We start from the raw sequence: 27686 nt of genomic DNA, 5'->3' as shown, positions 1-27686 counted from the left end.
TACTTTTAGCCTGATACTAACATTTATACTCATCTGTAATCATAATTCTCTGTTATGTTTTGCCTGTGGATTGATTCTAATAGCAGAAAACGAGAAGCTGGCATGTGCCCTTCTGAGACAAAGGCCCAGACGCCGACACACAGCCTCAGCGTCCTGTGCCTAGAGCTGAATTGCTTGTGGTTCTGTGGCTGCACATTGTCACATTGATGTGCTGGTTCTGTCATTACTGCAGAGTTGATGTGGTTGAGATGGCCCAGGCTAAGCTTACAATTTTCAGCAGAATTAATAGAAAGCATGCCATCAAAGCTGATAAAGGCATCCAGATTTCAGTGAGAAACCATGAGCAGCGCTGCATCTGCTTCAGCAGGAACAACACTGACTCTAGGAGTCGTGAGATCTGGGTTTGCGTCCTGTTTCTGCCGTAAGCTAGCTGGGCAGCCCTGGCAAAGCGCTCATCCTTCGTGTTGCTCGATTTCCTCGTCCATAAAACGAGTGGCTTCGAATAGATATCCTTGAGGGTCTGTTTGAGCTGGCAGATCCCAAGGAAAACTGTCTCTTCTTTCTCACAATGTTGTGGGCTCCTTGTTCACTGGCGCTGTCAGTCATCCCTAGTACCAGTGGCCGCCCAGAGCCCGTAGAGAGCTCTTCAGCTGGTGTTCTCATCTCCAAGGGCAGAGTTCCTGCCTGAGAAGGTCTAGGCTTAGGAGCAAATCAGGGTGCCTGTAACTGATCTGGGATGGCCGGAGGTAGGAGTATAGAGTCGTTCCTAGGCCTCTCCCTCTGGGTTAGAGGAGATCTGCATGTCCCCAATTTGTTTCTTCACCTGGCAGGAATTTGCTAGACTTATCGCAGTTTTCATGCCGTGTCATGTGTCTACCTAGAAGGCATGAGTTCACTTTGGTTCACTTGTTCCACAAGAGTTCATTGAGTGCCTGCCAGCTGCAGGCCCTGTGCTAGACACTAAGTCAATAAGCATTTTCCCCGTGTTGCTCTCTCTAGGCATTAGGTTAACAGAATCATTAGCAATGGCACCTGCTTCAGCAGTCTCAGGCCTCTACTTCTCCAATTTGAAGTCCAAATATTTTGCTGTGGGGAAGATTTCCAAGGATCAGGTAAGCTAGCTGTTTCATTATATGTGGCTTCGCTAGTTCAAATGAAATTCTAGAACCTCTTTCATTTTAAATGTGAATGAGAATAAAGTGAGGGGAAAGGATGAAGAAATTTACTGCAGTTAATGTCTTAATTTGATTTCAGCAGAATACCTCTATTGTAGCCCTCACTTCTGCATGCAAACCACACACACACACACACACACACACACACACACACACACACACACACAGCTTCTAAGCATCAGATGTTTACTACATGTTGTTTTTCTGCCCAGAGAATAAGGCAACTTGGCAGATAAATGTCTATCTACATTTAACTCTGTAGATTGCTATTAAGACAAGAAATGGAAGGTATTTAATGTTTTTTGGCAAATCTTGTGGAAACTTCTATTCCAAAAGTCTTATCACGTTGGTTTAATAAAATGCTTCTCATCTTTTGCAGGTTGAGGATTATGCATTGAGGAAGAACATGTCTGTGGCTGAGGTTGAGAAATGGCTTGGACCCATCTTGGGATATGATACAGACTAACTTTTGTTTTTGTTTTTTTTTTTTTTTTGGCCTTTTTTGTTCTTGATGATCCTCAAGGAAACACAACCTGGAGTGCCTTAAAAATAACAACAACAAAAATCCTGTGTATATCTGACTGACACTTCCCTGCTTCTGGTTTTCGAAGACTATTTAGTGGAACCTTGTAGAGGAGCAGGGTCTTCCTACAGTGCCTGGAAAACAGGTGCTGTGTTTTCAGGACCTTGCATGAAGAGCAGTGAGCAGGGCTCCTGTAGTTTCCCTGGTCCCTCTGAGATGGCGACAGACTGAAGACAGGTCTTCTGCATTTCAGAGCAAGTCAACTTGCTTTTTTCTATTTTTAGAGTGGAATCTAGGAGGCCACTTAGTCCTCTTTTTTTCCTTGTAGAAGAAAAGCCTGAAACTGAGTTGAATAGAGAAGTGTGACCCTGTGACAAAACGATACTGTGAGGAATGGGGCATTTTAATCTAAGTGGTTATAACAGTGGATTCTGACGGGGAAGGTGTAGCTCTGTTCTCTTCGGAAGACCTCATTTTCTAAAGGCTGGATTAAATGGTTGCAGAACTGCCTTTGGCAAAAGGCATGCTCTCACGATGCTTGCTTGTCAGAAACACTGAAGCCGTTTGCCCCAGTGTGGTCAAGCAGCCATGCTCTCTGGGCGTTTTCATCCTCCCATAATTTCATATTTCCGTGCCCCTGAGGAAACAAAAAGGAAATGAGGAAAGTTACTGTTAAGGATTGTTAACATCTTCTCATTGTTTTCCGGATTGAGCAGGTTCTCAGCTGGGCTCTGATATCCTGTGCATAGTTGGACAGGTGGGCAGCATAACATCACTCATTTCTTACCATCTTATTCCCCCTCCAATTCTCAATGTATTCAATAATGAAGAATGATGCCACCACTCAAGCAACAAGCCTCAAACTCACCCATGTCATCTTTTTCTTGGATGATTGCAGTTATCTCAAAAATTTGCATGCAAAATATACACTCATCCTACTTGAAGATGGTGGTGGAAATATTCAGGAGAAGGTAGCGTTGGAGTCCTGATTTGAGATTTGAAGGATGAAGACAAAGAAGCAAGGGAGGAACAAATGAAAAACTGTCTTTGTTCATGAATAGGAATATTAAAGATTGTAAAAGTATCAGATCTCCCCAAATTGATCTATGGATTTAATACCATTTTCATTGGAAATTCCAGCAGAGATTTTATTGAATGAAACAAGCAGGTGTTTATATGGATTAGCAAAGGACTTAAAATTACCAAATGCTTCTAAATATGAAGGAAAGATTGAGGAGACGCAGCCTATGTGATACCAAGTTTCGTTGTCAAGACAGTGTCATGTGGTGCAGAGGCAGGCATTATGAGCAGGGGAACAAAATAAGGGCCTAGAAACTTGGTAGGCATATGTTGACCTTTGCAAAATGACCTGGTAACATGGCAGGTCAGTGGGGATAGGAAGGCTCACTCCCTAAGTAGTCTCAGAACAATGGCTATTCATGTGGGAAAAAAAGAAATTTTAATGTATCTCACCTTACCCAATGATAAGTTCCAAATATGTTAAGGGCTTTAATACAGAAAGCAAAAATTGTCAGTGTTTGGATGAAAAAAGCCTTAGGGCAGGAAAGAATCTCTTGAGACATAAAGTAGTAATCACAAATGACAAGGTGGTTAAGTGAATTCTGTTAAAACTAAAGACTTACATTAAGCAAACACTTGAAGTGAGAAGATGAGCCACAACTTGAGAAGACATTTATAATACAAATAACTGACACGGGATTCATAATCACAAATATAGAGAATTCCTGTTTAAAAAAAAATAGAAAAATAGAGAAGACTACACAAGAGGAAATAAATAGGGCTTTTAAATAAATAGATGTTCTGTAGCATTGGTGGTAAGGGAAATACGAATTAGGACCACAATGAGATTCCATTTTATATCCATAAGATTTGCAAAAGTTGGGTCTGACAATACCAGGTGTTAGATCTGTAGGGACTTGTACAACATTGTGGATGTGTGAACAGGCACCACTGCTTTAAAAAACAATTTTCCCTCACAGACTTGAACACTTCCAGACCTTATGATCTTGCTTCCAACTCCCACCTGTACGTCCAGCAAACTCTTGTATGTGGCCCCTAGGAGGAATGGGTAAGAATGTTCATATAACGTATTTATAATAGTTCATAACTGGAGAAAGTGAAATGTATGTCTGGAGGAAAATAGGTGAATAATTAGATATATATATATTCATCCTACAGGATATTATTCAGTAGTGGAAATGAGTGAACTACAGCTATAGCTAACAATAAGAATGAATCTCAGAAAATATTGAGGAAAAGTAGCAAGTTCAAAGAGACCACATGTGGTGTACTATTTTTCTTGAGCTCAAAAGCAAGCAAAACCAAAGAATATGTAGTCTAAGCATACATATACAATAAAACTATGCTATTAAAAAAGAAGGTAACAATGATAAACCAAAATTGAGCATAGTAATTACCCATGGAAGGAGGAAGTGAAAGGTACAGGAGCACATAGGTAGATGTCAAGTTATGCGGCTGTTCTGGTTCCTCCTGGTAGACTTACGAGTGTTATTATATACTATTAATATATTATGCTTTATGACTAATAGATAAGAGTTTTGTACATATTAAATATGTTCTTAATATTAAATATAAAAAATAAAGGCAAAGTGGAATGATAAGCTAAAATTTGGTATGGTGGTTTTGTAGTTAATGTTTCTACATGTCAAATACAGTTTTTTTTTTTTTTTTTTTTTTTTTTTTTGAGACAGAGTCTCACTCTGTCGCCCAGGCTGGAGTGCAGTGGCCGAATCTCAGCTCACGGCAAGCTCCGCCTCCCGGGTCCATGCCACTCTCCGGCCTCAGCCTCCCAAGTAGCTGGGACTACAGGTGCCGGCCACCACGCCCGGCTAGCTTTTTGTATTTTTTTTTTTTAGTAGAGACGGGGTTTCACTGTGTTAGCCAGGTTGGTCTCGATCTCCTGACCTCGTGATCCACCCGTCTTGGCCTCCCAAAGTGCTGGGATTACAGGCTTGAGCCACTGCACCCAGCCGTCAAATACAGTTTTTAAGGAAAGGAAGAGCATCTTAGGGTAAACAGCAGCTGGAAAGGTGAGGGGCGGGAGAGTGCTGCATCCGTGTGGCTGCCAGCAGTGCCCAGGTATCAGGCTTTGGGGAATGAGTGGATGGCAGGACCATTTGTTAGGTGCCAGGGGATAGGAGAAAGGATGAGTTTTGGAAAGATTCAATGGGACTACACTGAATATGGGCAGTTGGATACTAGACTTTGGAATTTATAAAGAATATCTGGAGTGAGCATTGAGAGACATCATCGTGGAGATGAAGGTCAGGCTGCAGTGCGGTGGGATCACCTGTGGAGCATATGAGGAAAAAAGAATCTGGAGGAAGAGGAGGGGAGCCAGCAGGGGAGCAGCTGTGGGTTGGAGGAAGCCAGGAGGGAGAGTGCAATGCCAAGAAAGCAAGGAAGAGCATTTCAAAGCATGTCTGCAGAACCTAGTGCTGCGAAGAGCTCTGGGAATGGGATTGCTGAGGGCCCTTCTCACAGTGAGTCCTTCAAGAGCAACGTCCGGATCGTGGGGACTGTTGGCAGACTCAGCCGGCTTTGCTAAGTTGAAAACAATGGGAGGTGTGGAAGATTTTTTGGCTCAGTTAAATAAGATTGGAGGAAAAGGTAGGATTGAGAGTGTTTCAGACAGAAAAGGAATTATATGCTGAGGGTAAAGCACAAGTACAGAGCGTTGCAGATAGTGCAGAAATCTTTAAAAACAATTATTTTAACCCAACTTCCAGGGAGACTGAATTTCTTCTGCTAGTCAATAACACCATCAACCTGGGAGTTGCCCCTGACCCCTCCAGTCTTAGCTCCTGCAGCTGTAACAGAATACCGCCAACTGGGTGGCTTATAAAGAACAGACATTTATTTCTTACAGCTCAGGAGGCTGGAAGTCCAAGATCATGGTGCCATCATGGCCGGGTTCTGGTGAGGGCCCTCTTCTGGGATGCAGCGGCCAGCTTCTCATGTTCTCACAGTGGGTGGAGGGTAAGCTTGCTCTCTGGCCTTCTCTTCTAAGGGCACTAATCCCATTCATGAGGGCTCCACCTTCATGACCTAATTATCTCCCACAGATGCCATCTCCAAATACCATCACCCTGGGGGTTCCATTTCAACATGATTTGGGGGATACGTCAGACCATAACACTTCTCTTTTTCGTAACCTTCACATCTAGTTGGTTCTCAAGCCCTGGTGGTTTTACACACTAGATAGGTCTTAAGTTCATCTCTATGCCTGCCCTGGTTTAGGTTCTCATCATTTCTCCTCTGAATTTGTCTGCAACACAGGCTGCCAAGTTGGTTCCCACCTCCTAGGGCTGGAAGAGTGGGCTCTCTGATTCTTTACACCCCCTCCTCAATCCTCCTGCTTCCTGAATAACCATCTCCCCGTCACCTAGGGTATATCCCAGCCCCTTAGAGGCATGCAAAGCCTTCCATGTCTGACCCTGCCTTATGCCTTGGAAGCCCTAGACCCCTGCTGTACCCTGAAGGAGGTATGCGCTCACATTGGCCCCTCTGTCTGAAATAAACCCACCCCAGTTCTACCCAATTCAGGAAAGCTTCCAACCCCTCCCTCCCACCACCCCAAAGCTAAGTGAAGTGACCCCTCTTCTTGCCTCTGTAACACCACCATGCACATATTATACAGTCCTTGCTGAGACGTAACCCAGTTCCCTGTTAGACTTAACGTTTCCTAAAGGCAGGTTTGGAACCTTATTCGTTTTTATATGGTGTCTAGAATAGTGCTTGCTTTATGACAGGTGCTCAGTAAATGTCTTGAATGAGTTGAGCAGATCCTCTAGGGACAGGAGTTGGATGGAGAGCAGACTGTAAAGCCTCATGAGGGCAGGGGCCCTGCCTCTTCCTGAGCTCAGAATACCCAGAGCCTAATTCAGTGCCTGCCATGAAATTGTTCACTCCATCAAGCCTTGTTAAATGAGTTGGGGGCGGGTGCACTATGATGGTTTTTCTTTCAGAAAGAAACCGCACTATCAAAGCTCTAGCACCTTCTCTGTACCCACCTCAGGATTTCATATTAGATGGGGCCCAAGGGATATTTTCTTTACCATCCCATGAAGACAGCATATTGGCAGCCCTGCAAAAACAAAACAAACCCCTCAATTCGTGGCATACTTGCTATAAATTAACTACGTGTATTGTCAAATTGTAGAACTGAAAGTATATTCTGATTTGGTGTGTGCGTGCTTCTATTTAAGGAAATATACGCTAGTATATGCATTAAAACATCAAGAAGAGCTGGGCAGAGTGTCACATGCCTGTAAACCCAGCTACTCAGGAGGCTGAGGTGGGAGCATCGATTGAGGCCAGGAGTTTGAGGCTGCAGTGAGCTATGATTGCATCGCTGCACTCCAGCCTATGCTGAGACCTCATCTCTTAAAAAGTCCAAGAGGATACACAGAAATTTTTAAGTGGTTACCTCCATGGAATGGGATTAGGGGATCAGAGGTGAGGGAACTCATGGTTTGGCTATTTCTCATTCTTTCTGCACTGCTTCAAATTTTTACAAGTGTGTGTTATTGTACTTTTAAAAAGATTAGCTTGGCAACAAGTCTAGCCTGAAATGGGTGCTATTTTGACTAGTCTGAGTGAAAAGTGAGGATTTAAATGAAGTAACCCCTAAACTCATCCCGTCCCATTTTTTTTTTAACACTTGGAATATCTAATTCCATTTACACTGCATTCTTCAAATGTAATTTTCAAAGATGGCTTTTGCCTCATCCCTTGCATTTAAGTATTATTATAGCCTTTTGGAGACTCACAAAACAAGCAGTCCCTAAACTCTCGCCTAGGAAAGTATCTTGGAATAAATGGTTTTTGAGAACCTTGAGAGTGTATATTCTATGAAATGGAAGAAACAAGAACTAGACAGAGTCATAAATGCTGTTGGTCACAGACAATCTCTGCCATCCATAAGGTAAATATAATACATATGGCAACCTGCTGAGTGTGAACTTGGCAGCAGGTGAGGAAGGAACTTTGAACTCTCACAATCTTGTTTCTTCATTTCCCAGAGAGAAACTCGGCAAAGAGAAAAGGGACATTTCCTTCCAGGTTATCTGAAAGAATTTCAATGCTTACCTTTAATCACGTGACATCTTATTAGTAGAAAAGAAGAGGTATTTATTTTGTTCATATTTTCAATAAAAATACATAAAATCGAGTTGGTATATGGTGTATATATAATTAATTTTAATTAATTGCATTAATTAAAATATTTTAACCTGATGTGATAGATTGTTGATTTTAAAATTTTAAAATTCTGTTGAGATGAGCTTATCAAGAAAGTTTGAAGGATTCCAGGGGAAAACATTTCAGTGTTAAAGTGCTTGGTTATTTTTAAGATAATGCAGCTCTTTTCAGAAAAGGTGGCAATTCGCTCCAAGGGATATTTCAGTGGCTCATATAAAGCCTTCTAGTCACCATCAGATATTTCCTTACATTGCTCTGAGCAAGTACTAACATCCAGTTTAAAACCATTGGGAATGCTGAAGTACAGCAGATAGAGGTGATAGCTTGGTCCCCAGGAGAGCCAGAACTGCTTCCTGTCTGCAGGATCCCATTTCTCTCCAGTGGGCCTTCAAATTAAATCTTGACGCCGGGCGCGGTGGCTCACGCCTGTAATCCCAACACTTTGGGAGGCCGAGGCAGGTGGATTACCTGAAGTCAGGAGTTCAAGACCAGCCTGACCAACATGGAGAAATTCCGTCTCTACTAAAAATACAAAATTAGCCGGGCGTGGTGGTGCATGCCTGTAGTCCCAGCTACTCGGAAGGCTGAGGCAGAAGGTTGCGGTGAGCCAAGACCGTGACATTGCACTTCAGCCTGGGCAGCAAGGGCAAAACTCTGTCTCAAAATAAATAAATAAATAAATCTTGAATAAAGTTAGGGATCAAATATCAATCAGTGGATATATTACCCCCCAACCAAAATAAATTGGTGAGTGACAAGGAAGTGGACACATCCATGAATGTTTTTTAGTCCTGTTTGGCATAGAAATGAGTTTTTCTTTTGCAGTTAGAAACATTGTCAATCAGCTGAAAATAATTTAGAAACCTAGTTATGCTTTACACTTCAAATGTACATTATTACCCAACAGATCAGATAAAGATCAAGAGAAAGACCCTGTGAAACTTCTCCATTTGTTAAAATTGACCATCAACTGGGAAAAACAGAAAAAAACAAACCTTTTCCTAAAAGATACAGGGAAGCATGGTACCCATTCTTTTTGCTAAGGCACTCGAGGAGGAAGATCGTCATATGCAGTAGATAACGTCTGAACCAAAAATCTAGCAAATCTGCCAGGCACATAGTAGGAACTTAAATATTTGTTGAGCGGGCAAAGTCATGTTAGAGGACTGGACGCCAAGAAGCCAGCTAGTGCCCTCCAGAGATTTTCCAGGCAAGTTCAGAGATGTGCTGCCCCTGTCCAAGGAAACAGACAACTGCACAGAAGCAAATCTGGTCCATCCATCAGTGGTACTTTCAAAACCTACAATTCAGTGATGGCTGATATTCATAATGATGACTCATAAGTGTTGTAATATTCCTGCAGTACCTTCTGAATCATCGAAGACTCATTACAGTTCAGTATCACTTCAGTACTAAGTACATTCTACCATGTGAATTACTGTATTTGAAGGTTGACCACCCAAGTATGATAAATGTGACCCCTGTCCTTTAACTGGAATACAGATTAAGCAACATTTTTCCTTCCCACCACTATGCCAGATAGCAGAGCATCTGCTGCTGCTATAACCCTGTGGAGAAAGAGCCAAGCCTGATGTTGTTTTAAGCTAGAGAGAGGGGTGCTGAAGTGAAGAAGATGGTTTATCAGGGTGAATGGAAAAGATGCTATGGGACAAGAGAGTGTGTCCTGACAAGGAGGTCAGCTCAAACCGTGGAAGCTGAAGGGGCCGGTGTGAGGCAGAGTTGAGTCATTTAATGCCATTGGCACTGAGGGGGAGGGAAAAGGCTAATTTTGGATGGTTTGTATCAGATTAGCAGGAGCATCTGACTTAAGAAAACAGTAATTATTGGGTTTTGTCAAGTGAGAAGTGAGGTTTGACTTTGGATACCACCTTTACAATTTTACTTGAAAAGTGAGGAGGGTTGAAGAGAACAGGGGAAAGTTGAGAACTCTGGAAGGTGGGAAGAGAGAATTTTCTAAATGTTTTGTAATGTAAGTAGCAAACATTTGTGGATATATATTTGGAGATGAGAGAGAGGAAAGGAAACAGTAATGAAGACATAACTGCCCCCAAAATGGGGAGAGATGGAAAGGACTTTACCCAACTATTTTCCTACCAACATTAAAGGGATGAAACATGCCTTCTGTAGGGAAAAGGATGTCCCATTCCATCCAGAGGGATGGGAGTCTTGCTGTGTCACCCAGGCTGGAGTGCAGTGGTGCAATCTTGGCTCACTGCAACCTTGGCCTCCTGGGTTCAAGCAACTCTCCTGCCTCAGCCTCCTGACTAACTGAGATTACAGGTGCCCACCACCATGCCCGGCTAATTTTTGTGCCCTTTTAGTAAAGACAGGGTTTCACCATGTTGGTCAGGTTGGTCTCAAACTCCTGACCAAGTGAGCCATCCGCCTCGGCCTCCAAAAGTGCTGGGATTACAGGCACGAGCCACTGTAACTGGCCAACTTCTATTATTTTGTAGAGTTGATTGGTATTTGGTTATCAAGGCTGTGCTAAGATTTGCAGCGATAGAGGAATAAACATTTACATCTGCCTTTTAAGCTTCTCTTCCAATGAGTTCAAATAGTGGTTTTGGTATTAGAGAGAGGAAATGCTGGCTGGACAAATTGCCTCTACTTTTGCTTTAGCTAAGATCCCCAAGAGGTGAAAAATTTGCTGTAATACGGCATTTGTGCATTCATTCATATTATCTGTTCATTCATCAAATACGTATTGGGCTATATCCTGTGCCAGGGCTGGACATACAATGCTAAGAAAGTAAAATTCCCTGCCCTCATGGAGAGTAACATTCTTCGCAGTTTGTGGGGAACAGACTCCCTCCAGTACCTTGAGCAGTACCTTGCTCAAGACTTAAACTCATCCTCTGCTCTGGATTTAAAAGCAAAAGCGGCATCTCCTGGTCTCTCATGAAATATTTGGAGGAACACTGCCCATGTATATTCCATGCCTCTTTTCCAAGATTTTACTGCTGCTTCTAAGTGCAGCTAACAGTAGGTAAAAAACTGACCTTTCTTTCACTTTGCCCCCTTAGGACTTCCAGTTTTAGACTTCATCAGGCAAACCTGGTTTCATTTCTTCTTGCTTAGCCTGATAAACCAGTATGCTGTGTCCCACTGTTGGAAACACTGGTAGAAAGTCCTGGTACAGAACTCTTTCTGAATATTAATCTCTGTGTTGCTGTGCCAGAATCAGGTAAGAAGGTGTGTGTGTTTGTGCACGTGCACGCACGTTTGTGTACTCACAAATGCGGGCACACCATTCTGTATGTTAGAAGGAAAGTCTGTGATTAGCTGTGAGCATAAACACAGCTCACCTGATTCCAGGTTGCTTCCTGAATACAGATCCCAGAGCAGCTGCCAAGCTTTCCCCCTCCTTATCTCATCAGGACCTTTGGGGAACAAAAGTGCCCAGACATCTCCCACCGCAGATTAACAAGCTGCACTTCAGAGGAGCGTTCCTTGATAAGCATCTGCCTTCCAAAGAGAAACCATTTATTTAACAAGCTGCTCTTTAGAAATTTATAAATGCAGCATGCCTTCTTGCCATTGCTCTAAATCAAGATTCCCTTCTTTGTCTTCCTCTATTTTTCTTTACTAAAATTTGCTTTCTGAGCATTGGTATAATTTCCAAGGAGTCAGTGTTCATACTAACATACATTTTTTTAAAAAGCCCCAACTCGCTTTAAAATTACTTTTTTGTTCACTCCTAAAGGATATTTATGAGTAACATCTATAGAAGAACCCGGTTTGTCATATTAAACTGCCAGGCTGTGCCCTCAAATGCCTAGAAAAGAGAAATGCATTTAACCACCAAATCTCCAACAGACTTCATCCTTATCACTCTTTGGTTTTGTGTATGTTGACCTGCTCTTGGTCACTCTTGTGTTGTGTGTTTGAGGGTATAGATCATTTTGTCACTTAACTTACATTATAGGGTATATGTATTATCTCCCAAATTAAGTTGTAGGATATTTAAAAGAGCAAGAACTGTCTCTTCCGCTTTCTCTATATGTTTTAGAAGCACTAAAGAGTTTGAAGAGAGCAGAGGTGATGTGTTAACACTAATAGTCTGACCTGAAATGCACAGTTGTGTGAGGGGACTCTGAGGTCAGACCTATCTTTGATCTTTTCAGAAGACATGCATGTGATTAGCTGTAGAGCATAAATAGGGTTCCGTGTTGTTTCATAAATGCCTCCCCTCTCATGCCTTCAAAAATTAGTCACTGGGAGACCTCGGCAGGTTGTATGCCCTCTCTATGAGGCACCTTCCTTGTCTGTAAATGACCATAGTGCTACCACTCACCTCATAGGACAGTGCAAGAAATCAATGCCTTAATTCACAGAATGCTCTCATTACAGGACTTGCTTTTAAGAGAAATATTCATTAACTGAAGAACAATAATGATGATCCTTGGGAAATGTTTAATTTTTTCAATTCTTCAAAGCTGTGCTTTACAGAAAAAGTGAATGCAATACCTCATCAAAATACCTCATTTGATAGACAATGTGTATAAATCTCATCATGAATGCCAGTAGCACAAGAAAAGTGTAGGAATGGAAAACCTGACTGTGGTGAGACTGGAAATTTTCCAGAGGGAGCTGTAAACATTGAAGCTATAGGCAACATTCCTGTTACAGAATGACACCTTACAAATGGATTACTCATTAGGATAATTATACCAGACATGTTGGATGGTCTAGTGGAACCCATCCCACACCTGGAAAAGCACCCCAAATACACTAAATTATACTTGCATTAATGTCTTAGTCCATTTGTGTTGCTATAAAGGAATACCTGAGGCTGGGTAGTTTATAGAGAAAAGAGGTTTATTTGGCTCATGGTTCTGCAGGCTGTACAAGAAGCCAGCATCTGCTTCTGGTGAGGCCTCAGGAAGCTTCCAGTCATGGAGGAAGGCAAGGGGAGCTGGCTTGTCACATATTAAGAGAGGGAGCCACAGAGAGTGGGAGGGAGGTGCCAGGCTCTTTAATAACCAGATTTCCATGAAGTCACTCATTGCAGCAGGGAGGTACCAAGCCATTCATGAGGGATCCACCCCCATGACACAAACACCTCCCACCAAGCCCCACCTCCAACACTGGGAGTCACATTTCAACATGAGATTTGGAAGAGACAAATACCCAAATTATATCAATTAAGAAAGCCCATTTAAAATGTTGCATTTTTTATAAAACTTTTCATCACAAAAGCTTATTAACTATTTACAGAGGATATTTTCTTCCACTGTTTTTCATTTTCCTTCCCTCTTTTCTCCTGTCCATTCATGAGTGAGTAGGCTGAATAATGGCTTCCAAAGATGTCGATGTCCTGGAGGACATCATGTTAAGTGAAATAAGCCAGGAATGAAAAGACAAATACCAATGATCTTGCTCAGATGTGGAATTGAAAAAAGTTGATCTCACAGAAGTAGAGAGTAGAATCGAAGTTACCAGAGAATGGGACAGTTAGGGAGATGTTGGTCAAAGGATAAAAAATTTCAGTTAGGAGGAAGATGGCTTTGAAGATGGAGGAAAGAGCCATGAGCCAAGGAATGCAGGCAGCTTCTAAAGGCAGAAAGCCAGGAAACAGAATTTTCCCCTAGATCCTCCAAAGAGAGAGAGAGTGGTCCTGCTGACACCTTAATTTCTGACTTATTTCTCCAGAACTGTAAGAGAAAAAATGTGTGTTGTTATAAGCCTCCAAGTTTGTGGAAATTTGTTACACAGCAGCAATAGGAAATGAATACACCATAAAGCTATCAATTTTTTTATCTATCAACCTACCTAGCCATGTATTTTTTTATATGACTGTTATAGTATATATGTATATCCATGTATTTTCATGTATATATTTTATTGTGGCAAAACACACACATCCATCACCACCATCCATCTCTAGAACTCTTCATCTTGCAAAACTAAATTCTGTACCCACTAAACAATAACCCTCCAATCTTCTCTCACGCCTGGCCTGGGGCAACCACCATTCTGCCTTCCATCTCTGTGAGTCTCTGTGAATTTGACTACATACCTCATAGAAGTGGAGTCGTATGGTATTTGTCCTTTTGTGACTGGCTTGTTTCACTTAGCATAATGTCCTCAAGGTCCATCCATATTGTAGCATGTGTCAGAATTCCCTTCCTTTTTTAAGGCTGAATAATATGGATTGGCTTGTCCCTGTAGACATTTTTTTTCTGCCAGTCATTCCAGAGGGGTTATCAGCCTGAGATGGCTTTTTATGTGAGTCTTTCAGTGTAGGGATTTCCAGACCTCAAAGTTGGTACCAATTTGAATAGCACATACAGGAGAAAAGGCCCATGGTTAGCATTCTCAGAGTAGTATTGATTTTATTATTATTATTTTTATTTATTATTAGTAGTAGTCGTATTGATTTTAAAGACAGGTAGACGGTTACCACATTTTCTTATCCATTGATCCATTGATGGACCCTTGGGTAGCTTCCACCTTTTGGCTGTTTTGAACAACACTGCTATGAACATGGGTGCACACATGTCAGCTTGAGTCTCTGCTTTCATTTCTTGTGGGTTGGGTTTTTGAGAAATCATCATACTGTTTTCCACAGCAGCTGCATCATTTCACATTCCTGCCAGCAGTGTCAAGTATTCCTTTCAGTTTTGCCAGTGTTTATTATTATTATTATTTGTTTGTTTGTTTTGAGACAGAGCCTCACTCTATAGCCCAGGTTGGAGTCCAGTGGCACGATCTCTGCTCACTGCAACCTCCGCCTCCCAGGTTCAAGTGATTCTCCTGCCTCAGCCTCCCAAGTAGCTGGGATTACAGGCACCCACCACCACACCAGGCTCATTTTTGTATTTTTAGTAGAGATAGGGTTTCACCATGTTGGTCAGGCTAGTCTCGAACTCCTGACCTCAGGTGATCTGCTCACCTCGGCCTCCCTAAGTGCTGGGATCACAGGCGTGAGCCTCTGCACATGGCCCATTATTATTATTTTTATATTAGCCATCCTAACAGGTGTGAAGTGCTATACCATTGTGGTTTCTGCATGTATATATTTTGTGAATATATGTTTTAATAAGACAATTACAAATTGGAATCTTTCAGTGGAGACCATAGGAATACAAAATTCAGAGAATTTTAATTTATAAAAAGGGAATGCTATCTTCTTCAAATTTTGTAAGTTACTTTTTTACTCATACAAAGTATTTTATGCATTTATGGGGTACATGTATTTGTTAAATGCATAGAATGTGTTGAGTCAGGATATTTGGAGTATCCATCACCTTGAGTGAGTTATTTATTTATTTATTTATTTATTTATTTATTTATTTGAGACGGAGTCTTGCTTTGTCACCCAGACGGGAGTACAGTGGTGTGGTCTTAGCTCACTGCAACCTCCACCTCCTGGGTTCAGTTGATTCTTCTGCCTCTGCACCCCCCAAGTAGCTAAGATTACAGGCATGCGTCACCAGGCCTGGCCAATTTTTGTATTTTTAGTAGAGATGGGGTTTCACCATGTTGGCCAGGCTGGTCTCAAACTTCTGACCTCAAGTGATCCACCTGCCTCAGCCTCCCAAAATGTGGGATTACAGGTGTGAGCCACCTCGCCTGGCCCCCCTTGAGTATTTATTATGTCTGTGTTGGTAACATTTCAAGTCCTCTCTTACAGATACGTTGAAATATTCAATACATTGTTGCTAGCTATAGCCACCCTACTCTGCAGTTGAACATTGTGGCTTATTTGTTCTATCTAACTGTATATTTGTACCCACTAACCAACCTCTCTTTATTCAAACCCCTCCAACTCACACACCCTTCCCAGCCTCTGGTGTCTATCATTCTATTCTCTGTCTCCATGAGATCAGTTCTTTAGGCTCCCCATGAGTGAGAACAACATATATGTGTATTTTTAATTCATTTTTTTCCATTCAGTTCTATAGCAGTCTTCAAATTTTTTTAAATGCCTATAGAACAATCTCTTTTAAACATGTGCTGTAATTTATGTAGCCATTTTTTTGTAGAACATTAGGGCATTTTCAATTTTTCAGCATTGTAGGTTGCAATAGTGTGAGTATAATGAACACTAACCTTTTATTCATATGTCTGAGAATTTCCTAAGAATGAATTACTCAAAGTAGCATTACATTTAAAACCATTGGTATGCTTAAGCAGATTGCTTTCCTGAAGGGTGTTTCAGTTAGCAGACAGTGAGAGAGCTGAGTAGCACATCTCTTCAACATACTTGCTTAGGTGCAGAGTGTCTCCAGAATACAGATGAGGACACTTGTGAACTTGAAGCACGACAGTAGCAGAACCCACGTGCTTATTTGAGTATTTGGGGGCAAATAGGCTCGTTTTTTGGTGTTTTTTGTTTGTTTTTGTTTTTTTTTCGAGACAGAGTCTCACTGTGTCACCCAGGCTGGAGTGCAGTGGAACGATCTTGGCTCACTGCAACCTTCACCTCCCGGATTCAAGTCATTCTTCTGCCTCAGCCTCCTGAGTAGCTAGGACTACAGGTGTGCACGCCCATGCCTGGTTAATTAATTTATTTATTTTATTTTATTTTTTTGAGACGGAGTCTCGCTCTGTCACCCAGGCTGGAGTGCAGTGGCGTGATCTCGGCTCACTGCAAGCTCCTCCTCCCAGGTTCACACCATTCTCCTGCCTCAGCCTCCCAAGTAGCTGGGACTACAGGCGCCCGCCACTATGCCCGGCTAATTTTTTGTATTTTTAGTAGAGACGGGGTTTCACCGTGTTAGCCAGGATGGTCTCAATCTCCTGACCTCGTGATCTGCCTGCCTTGGCCTCCCAAAGCGAATTTTTGTATTTTTAATGGAGATGAGGTTTCACCATGTTGGTCAGACTGGTCTTGAACTCCTGACCTCAGGTGATCTGCCCACATCTGCCTCCCAAAGTGCTGGCATTACAGGCATGACCCACCATGCTTCACCTCAATTATCTTCAAAATCAACAATCGTATATTGAAAAATGTGGCCAGGCACAGTGACTCAAGCCTGTAAACCCAGAACTTTGGGAGGCCAAGGTGGGTGGATCACTTGAGGTCAGGAGTTCAAGACCAGCCTGGCCAACATGGTGAAACCCCATCTCTACAAAAAATACAAAATTAGCTGGGCGTGGTGGTGTGCACCTGTAATCCCTGTTACTCTGGAGGCTGAGGCAGGAGAATCACTTGAATCCAGGAGGAGGAGTACTGGGCCACTGCACTCCAGCCTGGGCAACAAGGTGAGACTCCGTCTCAAGACAAACAAACAAATAAATAAAGACAATTGAACCTGATTTTCCCTTAGATTCTTCCAAAGAAAGAACTTCTATATGGAAAGAGGCAGATTACTGGAAGGAGTAAATAATTCACAGGCAACTCATAAGCCCTGAGCTCTAGTCTGTCTCTGCCAATTAAATGCTATGGAACTTTTGGGCAAATCATTTAAAATATCTGGGTTTCAGATGATTCAGTTCCAGATGAGTGGGTCCAACCCCGGAATCTTCTCATGTGTCTTAGTGATTGTGAGCTAATGATGTTTGATGGAGCCTTATCTGTTGAGATTTTGGAGGCTTGGGTTAAAGGTGTGTCCTTCAAAGCATTTTTTTCTGTCAGGCATACCAGAGGTGAGAGTCCCAGACCACAAAGATAGTATAAATTTGAACTGCAAATACAGGAGAAAAATGATTCATTATTAAAATTCTCAAGAGTCGTATTGGTTTTAGAGACAATGTAACCTAGAGGACAAGATGAGACCAGAAAGCTCTCTTGTTACACCTCTTTGCCAGTGGGTGGATTTTGTTCCTAATCTACCCTTTTACTGAAGCATAAGCCTTTGAGGGTGCTGATACTAGATAACTTACGCTCTGTCTTCCTACTATAGATTCAAGGCTTTATCTCCTGTCCTCACATGGCTGTTAAAACAGTAGCCCCTCAGTTCTCAAGTCCAACGACATTTATCGGGGCAATCTGAACTACATTTCTGTTTCATTTCTGGCTTTGCCCCGATGGATTTCGCTTACTTTCTTGCATGTTCAGTCATATATTTGAAAGCATGTTTATTATATTTTGTCCATCATTTCCAGGCGTTTTTTTGGTAGGAGGGGTCTCAGTTAATTTACTATATTGCCATAAATGGAAGTCAGCCCTCTAAATTCTGTGATTCTGTGACTATTAACCACTTTTCTCCCATTTAGCTAATTTGGATATTTATCTTATTTCATCTTGATAAATTGGGTGTTCTGACTCCATGGTGTGTTGGAAATATCCTCAGTTCTCTTGGAGGCATATTAATAAGAAATTGCATAAGTAAACCAAAAAATCCTAAAAGCTAATGGCTGTAACTTTGATATTTATGTGTTGTGGCTGACCCTAGCATGGAGATACTCAATTGTCCTCCCTCTAATATTGCAGCCTATGCCAATGATACAGACCACTAAGGTCACTTGTGTTGTTTTACTAGGCAAGTATAACTACCATATTGTGAAAGATTAAACTTAAATGGCAATATTAAGTGTCAGCAAAAGTTAAATCAGTGGTGTACTAGTGAGACTCCAGTTCTATCTAATACCTAACATAGGGAAGGTCTGACTGCCCTTTGGACTGGATACGGTCTTGGGTTTCTTAGACATTGGAGGCTGAGGTACCTTATTTACTGCCTCACAGTTCTAGAGGCTATACAGCTGCTATTAAGGTGTCAGTAGGGTTGGTTTCTTCAAGCCCAGGAGACCTCTCTCCTGGGCTTGCAGATGGCCATCTTCTCCCTGTCTCCCAACATGGTCTTCCCTCTTTGTGTGTCTGTGCCCTAATCTCTTTTTCTTATAAGGATACCATTCAGATTGGATTAGGATCCACTCGTATAACCTCTTTTTACCTTAGTTATCTAAAGACCCTATTTCCAAATACAGTCACGTTCTGAGGTACTGGGTGGTAGGGCTTCAATATTTGAATTTGAGGGGACACAATTTACCCTTCAGGAATGTAAAGGATGGTCTGCTAATAGGCCTATGGATTATCAAGCCTTTTTTTTTTTTTTTTTTTTTTTTAAAGATAAGTGATTGTATTTCTTTCCAGAGCTATGACAGTAGTTCATACTGGCTTAACTTTATTTTTCTCTTCCATCAATTTTCTAATTTAATAAAAGTTAAAACCTTCTATTATGAACAATGTCAAACTCTCACAAAAATAGAGTAGAGAGTAGAATGGATTCAGTGTCCTCACTGCCTAGGATTGTGGGTTGGATCGTGTGTCCCCAACATTCATAACGTTGAAGTCCTAACCCCCAGCACCTCAGAATGTGACTGTATTTGGAGATAGAGTCTTCAGATAATTAAGGTAAAATGAGGTCCATGAGTGGACCCTAATCCAACCTGACTGGTATTCTTACAAGAAGAGGAGATTAGGACACAGACACACAGAGAGAAGATCACGTGGGGACACAAGAAGATGGCCATCTCCAAGCCAAGGAGAGGGGCCTCAGAAGAAACCGACGCTGCAAACACCTAACTATCAGTTACCTAGCCCCTGGAACTGTGAGACAGTACATTCTGTTTTTTAAACCACAGAAGACCCATGTTGCGTGACTATTTTTTTTAAGTCCAGAGTAGGCAAATCTGTAGAGATAGCACATAGATAAGTGATTGCCTAGGGCTTATAAGTTGGAGGTAATTGGAAAGTGACTGCCAGTGGGTATCAGGTTTCATTTTGGGGTAATGAAAATGTTTGAAAATTGACTGTTGTAGTGGTTGCCCAACTCTATAAATATACTACAAAACATTGCACTGTACACATTAAATGTGGGCATTGTATTATGTGAATTAAATTCCAGTAAACCTCTTTTTAAAGACTCAACTAAATGACAGAATGACTGAAAAATTTCCAAGTTTGATGAAAATTATAAAGACTGACTGGCTCAATATATATAAGGAAGATAAATGGGAGGAGTAGTTAAAATTTTGTACCCAAATAAAACACCATGCCCAGATAATTTTACAGGTGAGTTCTAAAAGCTTTCAAGGAACACATTATTCTAATCTTAGACTTAGTTTTCTAGAGCATAATAAAAGATCAAATATCCTCCAGCTCATTCTATTAGTTTAATTTAATCTTGATGGCAAAATCAGGCAAGCCCAGCAGAAGAAAAGAAAAAGTCTAATTGCAACTTTAGCAAAGATGAAATTCTAAACAAGTGATAGAAAATACAATCCAGTCATAAATGTAATAAAAGATACTGTATCATAATCTAGATTTATTCCAGTAATGAAAGAATAGTTTAATACTAGTGTAATGGCTAATACTGAGTGTCAACTTGATTGGATTGAAGGATACAAAGTATTGATCCTGGATGTGTCTGTGAGGGTGTTGCCAAAGGAGATTGACATTTGAGTCAGTGGACTGGGAAAGGCTAACCCACCCTTGGGTGGGCATAATCTGATCAGCCATGGCTAGAATATAAGCAGGCAGAAAAATGTGAAAAGAGAGACTGGCATAGCCTCCCAGCCTACATCTTTCTCCCATGCTGGATGCTTCCTGCCCTCGAACACTAGACTCCAAGTTCTTCAGTTTTATAACTCAGACTGACTGTCCTTGCTCCTCAGCCTGCAGGTGGCCTGTTGCGGGACCTTGTGATTGTGTGAGTTAATAATCCTTGATAAACTCCCCTTTCATGTATACCTATTCCATTAGTTCTGTACCTCTGGAGAACCCTAGTACAATTAGGAAAACACACATCACACACACACACACACACACACAGGACTCTATAAAATTGAGATGAAAGGAGAAAAATGATATATTAATAGATACAGAAAATTAAATAATGCTTTTAATGATAAAATATAGAAAACTAAGAATATTAAAGAATATCCTTGATCTGATAAAAGCTATCTATTAAAAAGCCACATAAAACATCAATCTTTTATTTTTTTAGATTCAGGAGGTACATATACAAGTTTGTTACATGAGTGTATTGTGTGATGCTGAAGTTGGGCTTCTATTGATCCTGCCACCCAAATAGTGAACATAGTACCTGAAAGGTAGTTTTCAACGCTTGCTCATTCCCTCCCTCCCCTCTTTTGGAGTCCCTAGTGTCTGTTGTTCCCATCTTGCCCAAAACATCCATCTTAATGAACAACCTCATAAACATTCTCATTAAAAGAAAAGTCAAGTTACTTAAACATTGAATTGGTCCTATCCAGTGCAGTTAGACAAGAAAAATTTAAGTCATAACTTATGCTTCTGACTAGGACAAATTAGGTTACAGTGAACTGAAGCTTTCATACAAAGCAACTAGAAAGATTATTTTTTGAAGAAACTGAAAGCATCTCAAACTACCTGAGGCAAACAGACCCTATCAGCTATGACCCCTAGAGAAGAACACCACAGTGAGGAAAGCCAACCTTATGTCATCTTTTTTCCCTCCGAGTAGTTGCCAGTTGTTGGTCATGGGAGGTGGGAAGATGAGATTCTGGACAGAAGACCTAGGCAGAAAGCTGCTGCTAAGAAGAGAGATACCTTCTGAAATGTTGGCAATCTTACACGACTAGAAAGACAGAAATTGGAGTTTAGGGCTAATAAGTCTTTGGAATTTGGAGTGGAAGGGAACAAAAATCCTGGTCACAAGGGAGGCACAGCACATTTGTGCCCAACAAACCGCTGTTTGCCTTTCTAGAGGTTTGCTGACTTTCTGAATTCTTGAACTGTTCTTGAAACAAAGCAGGAAACTCCCAATGGCTAAAGCAGAGTTTCCTTCCTTCTCACAGGGCTGGGGAGAATTCAAGACAGTTGGAATTCAAGACCCACTAAGGGAGAAGGGCTTTCAGACAGCACTCCAGAACCTCAGCTGGAAATCCTGGAGGCCATGCCCTATGTGTGGGGAAAATGAGAGGTAGATGGAAACTAAAAAAAAAAAAAAGTGAACCAGTCCCTGATTAGTTATGACTTTATCTGCCTACCAGAAGATAGGACTAGCCCTCTCTGGAAGATGATAACATTACCAGAACCTCATAGACAAACAAAGATTACCCAGGACACTCATGAAGAGGAGGAAAAAAAAGACAACATAAACAGATGTACAGGTCGCCTACTTATTGGAGTTAACGGATGTTCAAATCTGTATTATTATTATATTCAAGAGAATGAATGACGAAGAGCAGAATTCCACTGGAGAACTAGTTAACCAAGGCTAGATGGCTTCATTGAAAGACTTTCCCAAGCATGAATAAAGCCACTATAAATATTCTTGCACAAGTCTCTTTGTGAATACATTTTTATTCCTTTAGGTGAACGCCTAGTGGAGGAATTGCTGGGTCATACATAGGGTAGGAGTATTATAACCTTATAAGAAACTGTCAAATGGTTTCCAAAATGGTTGCACCCATTTATATTCCCACAGACTTTATTCATAATAACCAATCCTGAGGAAAAACTATAATGTTCGTCAAAAAAAGGAAATCCTGGCTGTGCCTATAATCAGCCTTCTGGGAGGCCAAGGCAGGAGGATCACTTGAGCTGAGGAGTTCAAGACCAGCCTGTGCAACATAGTGAGATATTGTCTCTACATTTTTTTTTTGTTTGTTTAATTAGCAGGGTGTGTTGACACACACCTGTGGTCCCAGCTGCATGGAAGGCTGAGGTGGAGGATTGCTTGAGCACAGGAGGTCAAGGCTGCAGTGGTTTATGACCACACCACTCCACTCCAGCCTGAGTGACAGAGCAAGACCCAGTATCAAAAGAAAAAAGAAGGAAATCCTGTCATTCATGACATCATGGATGAAACTTCAGGGCATTGTGCTAAGTGAAATAAGCCAGTCATAGAAAGAGAAATACTGCATGATCTCACTTAGATGTGTGATATGGTCTGGCTCTGTGTTCCCACCCAAATCTCATCTTGAGTTATAATTCCCATGTTTTAGGGGAGGGACCTCGTGGGAGGTGATTGAATCATGGGGCGGTTCCCCTGTGCTGTTCTCGTGGAAGTGAGTGAGTTCTCACGAAATCTGATGGTTTTGTGAGGGGCTTTCCCCCCTTCGATCTGCACTTCTCTCAATCTTCTCCTCCTTGCTGCCATGTGAAGAAAGACATGTTTGCTTCCCCTTCTGCCATGATTGTAAGTTTTCTGAGGCCCAGCCCTGGGGAACTGTGAGTCAATTAAACCTCTTTCCTATATAAATTACCCAGTCTCGGGTATTTCTTCATAGCTGCGTGAGAACAGACTAATACAATGTGGAATCTAAAAGAGTCAAGTACATAGAGGCAGAGAGTAGCATGGTGGTTGTCAGAGGTTGCAGGGAGGAGGAAATGGGGAGCTGTTCAACAGGTGGAGCTCCAGTTAGGCAGGATGACTGTGCTCTAGAGATCTGCTGTATAATGTAATGACTATAGTTAACAATACTACATTGTACACTCAACAGTTTGTTAAGAGGGTAGATCAAAAATTTGTTAAGAGGGTGGATCTCATGGTAAGTATTCTTACCACAAAAACAAAAACAAAAAACCAGTGTCCACTGACAGGAAAATGGGTAAACAATTTGTGGAATACTCATACACTGGAATACTATTCAGCAGTAAAAGGAATGAACTAGTAATGATCTAGACCCAACAGTATGAACAAATGTCAAACTCACTGTCTTGGGCAAAAGAGCCCAAATGTAGAAGAACACATAATTTCATGATTTCATTTATATGAAGTACAAGAATAGGCTGAAGTAAAGTCAGATGCGGTGGCTTACACCTATAATCTCAGCACTTTGGGAGGCCAAGGTAGGGGAATTGCTTGAGGCCAGGAGTTCAAGACCAGCCAGAGCAACATAGTGAGACCCTGTCTCTACAAAAATTTAAAAAATAACCAGGCATGGTGGTGTGTGCCTGTAATTCTATCTACTCTGAAGGCTGAGGCAGGAGGATTACTTGAGCCCAGGAGTTCAAGGTTACAGTGAGCCATGATTGTGCCACTGCACTCCAACCTGGTGACAGAGCTAGACCCTGTCTCTAAGAAAAAAAAAAAGAATAGGCTGAAGTATTCTACAGTGATAGACTTCAGAACGGTTATCTGTGGGAGTTGGGGACTGACTGGAAGAGGACATAAGAGGAATTTTGGGGATAATAGAAATGTTCCATGTATCTTGGTTGCAATAATAATTCTATGAGGTATATATATTTATCAAACCTCAGTGAATTGTACACCTAAGGTATCTGCATTGCACTGTATGCAAATTTAATCTCAAGAAGAAAAATAATTTCATCAATATCGAACTCTAGTTGATAGGCTTGCTTTTCTCAGTGGCTTGGCTTAGCAATTTGAAAACTATTATAGGGGCCGGGCGCGGTGGCTCAAGCCTGTAATCCCAGCACTTTGGGAGGCCGAGACGGGCAGATCATGAGGTCAGGAGATCGAGACCATCCTGGCTAATACGGTGAAACCCCGTCTCTACTAAAAAAATACAAAAAACTAGCCGGGCGACGAGGCGGGCGCCTGTAGTCCCAGCTACTCGGGAGGCTGAGGCAGGAGAATGGCGTGAACCTGGGAGGCGGAGCTTGCAGTGAGCTGAGAGCTGGCCACTGCACTCCAGCCTGGGCGGCAGAGCAAGACTCCGTCTCAAAAAAAAAAAAAAAAAAAAAAAAAAAAAAAAAAAAAAAGAAAACTATTATAGGTATTTCTCACTGTTGGAGAAAGTAGTTACAAACATGGAAAGGAGAAAAGACCATTGCCAAAGCCAGCATTCGCTGGTATGTTTTTTAATCTGAATTTCTTAAAAAATTCTAGAATTTGGAAACATTTTGGATAAATGGGAATTCATTGTAAAATAGATTAGAACCTTAATACTTACATCTTTGATATGTCAGTTCTCACTTAACATTAATTTCAAGACTATATCCTAGATGTCTAATAGATTTTGCTTTACTTTGGAGTTTCCAAGAATGTCTTTTAGAAATCCTTTCCTATAAAAGAAACAGTGGTTTTCAAAATATGTACATAGAACAAAAGGACTTCCCTGTCAAAATAGGCAGGGTCCTCGGTGAGACCTAAATATTCTGCTGTTTCCACTTTAAGCCTCTTAGCTGCGTTTCTGTTTCTATAGAGCAAGAACAGATCCCAGAAAAGTAATTTTTCTTCTTTTGTTGAAACTTCTTTATCTGGCAGAAAATGGTAACTCATCAAACCTGCAGCAGAAGGCCACTTTTCAACTCTCAGTCAATCTGATCAACATTCAGCATCCGTCAAATGAAGGATTGGGAGTGATAACCTTAAAAAATCCTACTAGGCTACTGGTTATTGATTCTCTGTTCAGCCTGATGGATGAAGACACGAAGGCAACAAGTGAAAGGGCAAACCTGGCTGCGGGCCTCCTTCACGCCAGGTTAGGTTAGGCAGGACTTGTGTCTGAAAAGCACCATTGTTGGTTTTACCAAAAATGCACTGCCATCATCACGATCAATGAGAATGTCATCCTAACTGGAGATCTGCTCCTCCTGGCCCTTCCTTGGGATTTTCAGAAAAGCTCAGAAAACATTTTACAGTAAAACGTAATTACTTTTGGCCTGGCTGTTTGCGATCCACCATGATTGGAACTATTTTGGGGATGATATGTGTGATTTATGCTTAGAAAAAAACACTAGGTGTGATAGTAGTATAAAGGAGCTTGTAGGAAGGGCTTAATTTACTTTAGAGATTAAGTTCTTTGTGAGGGCTTTAGAAGCATTGATTCATATTAAAATAATAAATGTGCTAATTATAGTTGAATCGTTTCAACTCATTAAGCCAGTACCACAAGACCTCTCATTAGCCATGCAACATGAGTGGTTAAGAATGATTATAGGTGGTGTCCAAGGACTCCAATAGTTAATCAGCTGGTGCATGGCTGGGCTAGCCTTGAATAACATTACAAAGCAATAGATCTTTCTGGCAGCATCCTTCTCCCTAAATCCCGCCCCCAGGCCCACAAGTGTTCAATGCCCTTAGGTTTTCTGCCTCTTAACACCTCTGAGAGGTTTCCCTGGCCAGTTGCCTTAAGAAGGATCAAGTCAATGAGCTGTGCTTTATGATGGCACTTGCACCATCCTGTTATAATGTTTAGATTTCTCTCCCTACTAGACTGTAAATTCTAGTCAATAAATTTTTATTGAATTAAATAATGTATAATTAAAGAATGCTATAAATAACTTACACTGTTTTATCTAATTCAAAGTCATTAAAATTTAATAAACTAGATTGGAAGTTCCTGGTAGACAGAGTATTATTTAAGTTGCAGCCCCGGGATATAAGACAATATGTGACACAAAATGGTCACTTAACAAATAGTAAAGAAACAGTGGTGACGGTCTCTCACCTGCAAAGGAGCAAGCTCTATGGGATAATTTTATTTTTTAAAGACATGGAGTCGCGGCAAGCGGTTGGCTTGCAACCGTAATGCCCAAGCACTTTTGGGACCTGCCGAGACGGCGGATCACGAGGTCAGGAGATCGAGGACCAATTCCTGAGCTTAATTGAATGGTGAAAAACCCCGGTCTCTACTATAAAAATACAAGAAAAAGAAAACTAAAGCCGGCGAGTGGCGGGCGCCTGTAGTTCCCACTGTACTCCGGAAGCTGAGGCAGAGAAAATGCGTTAACCCGGGAGGCGGACTTGCAGTGAGCTTGAAGGATCCGGCCAACTGCACTCCAGCCTGGGGTTGACCAGAGCAGAAAAGGGAACTCCGTCTTCCAATAAAAAAAAAAAAAAAAAAAAAAGACATACATGGAGTCTTGCTGTGTTGCCTAGAGTGGACTTGAACTCAGGCTCAAGCGATCTTCCCACCTCAGCCTCCTGAGTAGCTGGGACTCCAGGTGCATGCCACTGCACCTTTATGAGAGAATTCTGACCTTAGAGGGAGTAGACTATTGGATGGGCATCTTTCCAGTTGCCCCGGGGTTGTGGCCTCTCACTGGGAGCTCCAAAAGGGGAAACACTCATGTGAGTGACCCTCTTTAACTCAGACCTAGCAGAGCCATGGCAAACAGCTGGATGACAGTAGTGAGTCTTCTGTCACTGGAAGTGTCCAAAGAAAGTCAGGTTATGTCAAAGTTGCTGGATCAGGGTCCCTTTTTGAGAGGATTACATGAGCTCTGTGGTTCTATGGATGGGGCACTTATTTACTCCATCATTCGCAGAGTGACAAAAGTGAACTGTCATTGTCATCTATCCATGGCTCAGCATTACCAAAGAAGCAATGAGAACATTTTCCAACACAGAGCGTGAAATGCTTGTCGCAGCTAGCTGGAATGCTCAAGTACACAAATCAATTTCCATGTTAATTAGTCAGTATCTGCTCTACACCCTGAAAATGGAAAAAGCCACAAAACCAAAGTTACATAACTAAGTTCCAGCTGCAGCCTGTGTCACCTGAAAATCCTTCCAGTAACTTCGTTCTGAGGATATCTTTCCTGTCTGAGAAACTGAACAAACAGATTCAGGTAAACAATAAGAAAAGATTTTGAAACCTCTCTTCCTGCGAGAGGATGTAATTTGGCTGCATGTTGTATATTTACTTGAGTTGATTGAAAGAGGAAAAAGGAAACTCATCTGGTGCCATGCAAATCAGTTTGTGAAACATCCAGAGGGTGTGATACTTTTATAAAACAGTCCAGCCGGTTCACACTGTTGACTCAGGAAAAAACATTCTTTCACCTTCATTCCTAAGTTCAAGGTTTGTTTTGAAAATGGAAGGAAACTCATGATTCACTCATGCTCCTGTCCAGCATTGACATGGAGGCAGTG

At 41.5% G+C, this 27686-nt stretch overlaps 2 protein-coding genes across 2 annotated transcripts in view; both read left to right on the top strand.

Moving 5' to 3' along the window:
• The window catches only part of MTR (5-methyltetrahydrofolate-homocysteine methyltransferase), a 105252-nt gene extending 103249 nt beyond the window's left edge, over positions 1 to 2003 (top strand). Inside the window, 2 exon segments of the mRNA XM_017862275.1 lie at positions 1000 to 1112; positions 1555 to 2003. Of these exon segments, the coding sequence (XP_017717764.1) occupies positions 1000 to 1112; positions 1555 to 1641 (200 nt within the window). The 3' untranslated portion in view covers positions 1642 to 2003.
• Positions 2004 to 2383: 380 nt separating this feature from the next.
• LOC108522215 (uncharacterized) lies at positions 2384 to 26180 on the top strand. Its single transcript, XM_017862277.1, has 3 exons — positions 2384 to 3787; positions 5609 to 5718; positions 25074 to 26180. Exons 1-3 carry the CDS (start codon positions 3720 to 3722, stop codon positions 25298 to 25300), a joined length of 405 nt encoding a protein of 134 aa, XP_017717766.1. The 5' UTR covers positions 2384 to 3719; the 3' UTR covers positions 25301 to 26180.
• The last annotated feature ends 1506 nt before the right edge of the window (positions 26181 to 27686 follow it).

Source organism: Rhinopithecus bieti, unplaced genomic scaffold (genome assembly GCF_001698545.2).
Source record: "Rhinopithecus bieti isolate Rb0 unplaced genomic scaffold, ASM169854v2 scaffold_57691, whole genome shotgun sequence".
Classification (NCBI taxonomy): domain Eukaryota; kingdom Metazoa; phylum Chordata; class Mammalia; order Primates; family Cercopithecidae; genus Rhinopithecus; species Rhinopithecus bieti.
This window is presented reverse-complemented; position numbering and strand designations above follow the sequence as displayed.

Coding starts and splice junctions, on each gene's coding strand:
- LOC108522215 (XM_017862277.1), top strand. CDS start 3,720: ATGATCTTGCTTCCAACTCCCACCTGTACGTCCAGCAAACTCTTGTAT. Junction 3,788..5,608: donor GTGGCCCCTAGGAGGAATGG/GTAAGAATGTTC, acceptor TATTTCTTACAG/CTCAGGAGGCTGGAAGTCCA. Junction 5,719..25,073: donor GTTCTCACAGTGGGTGGAGG/GTAAGCTTGCTC, acceptor TTTATCTGGCAG/AAAATGGTAACTCATCAAAC.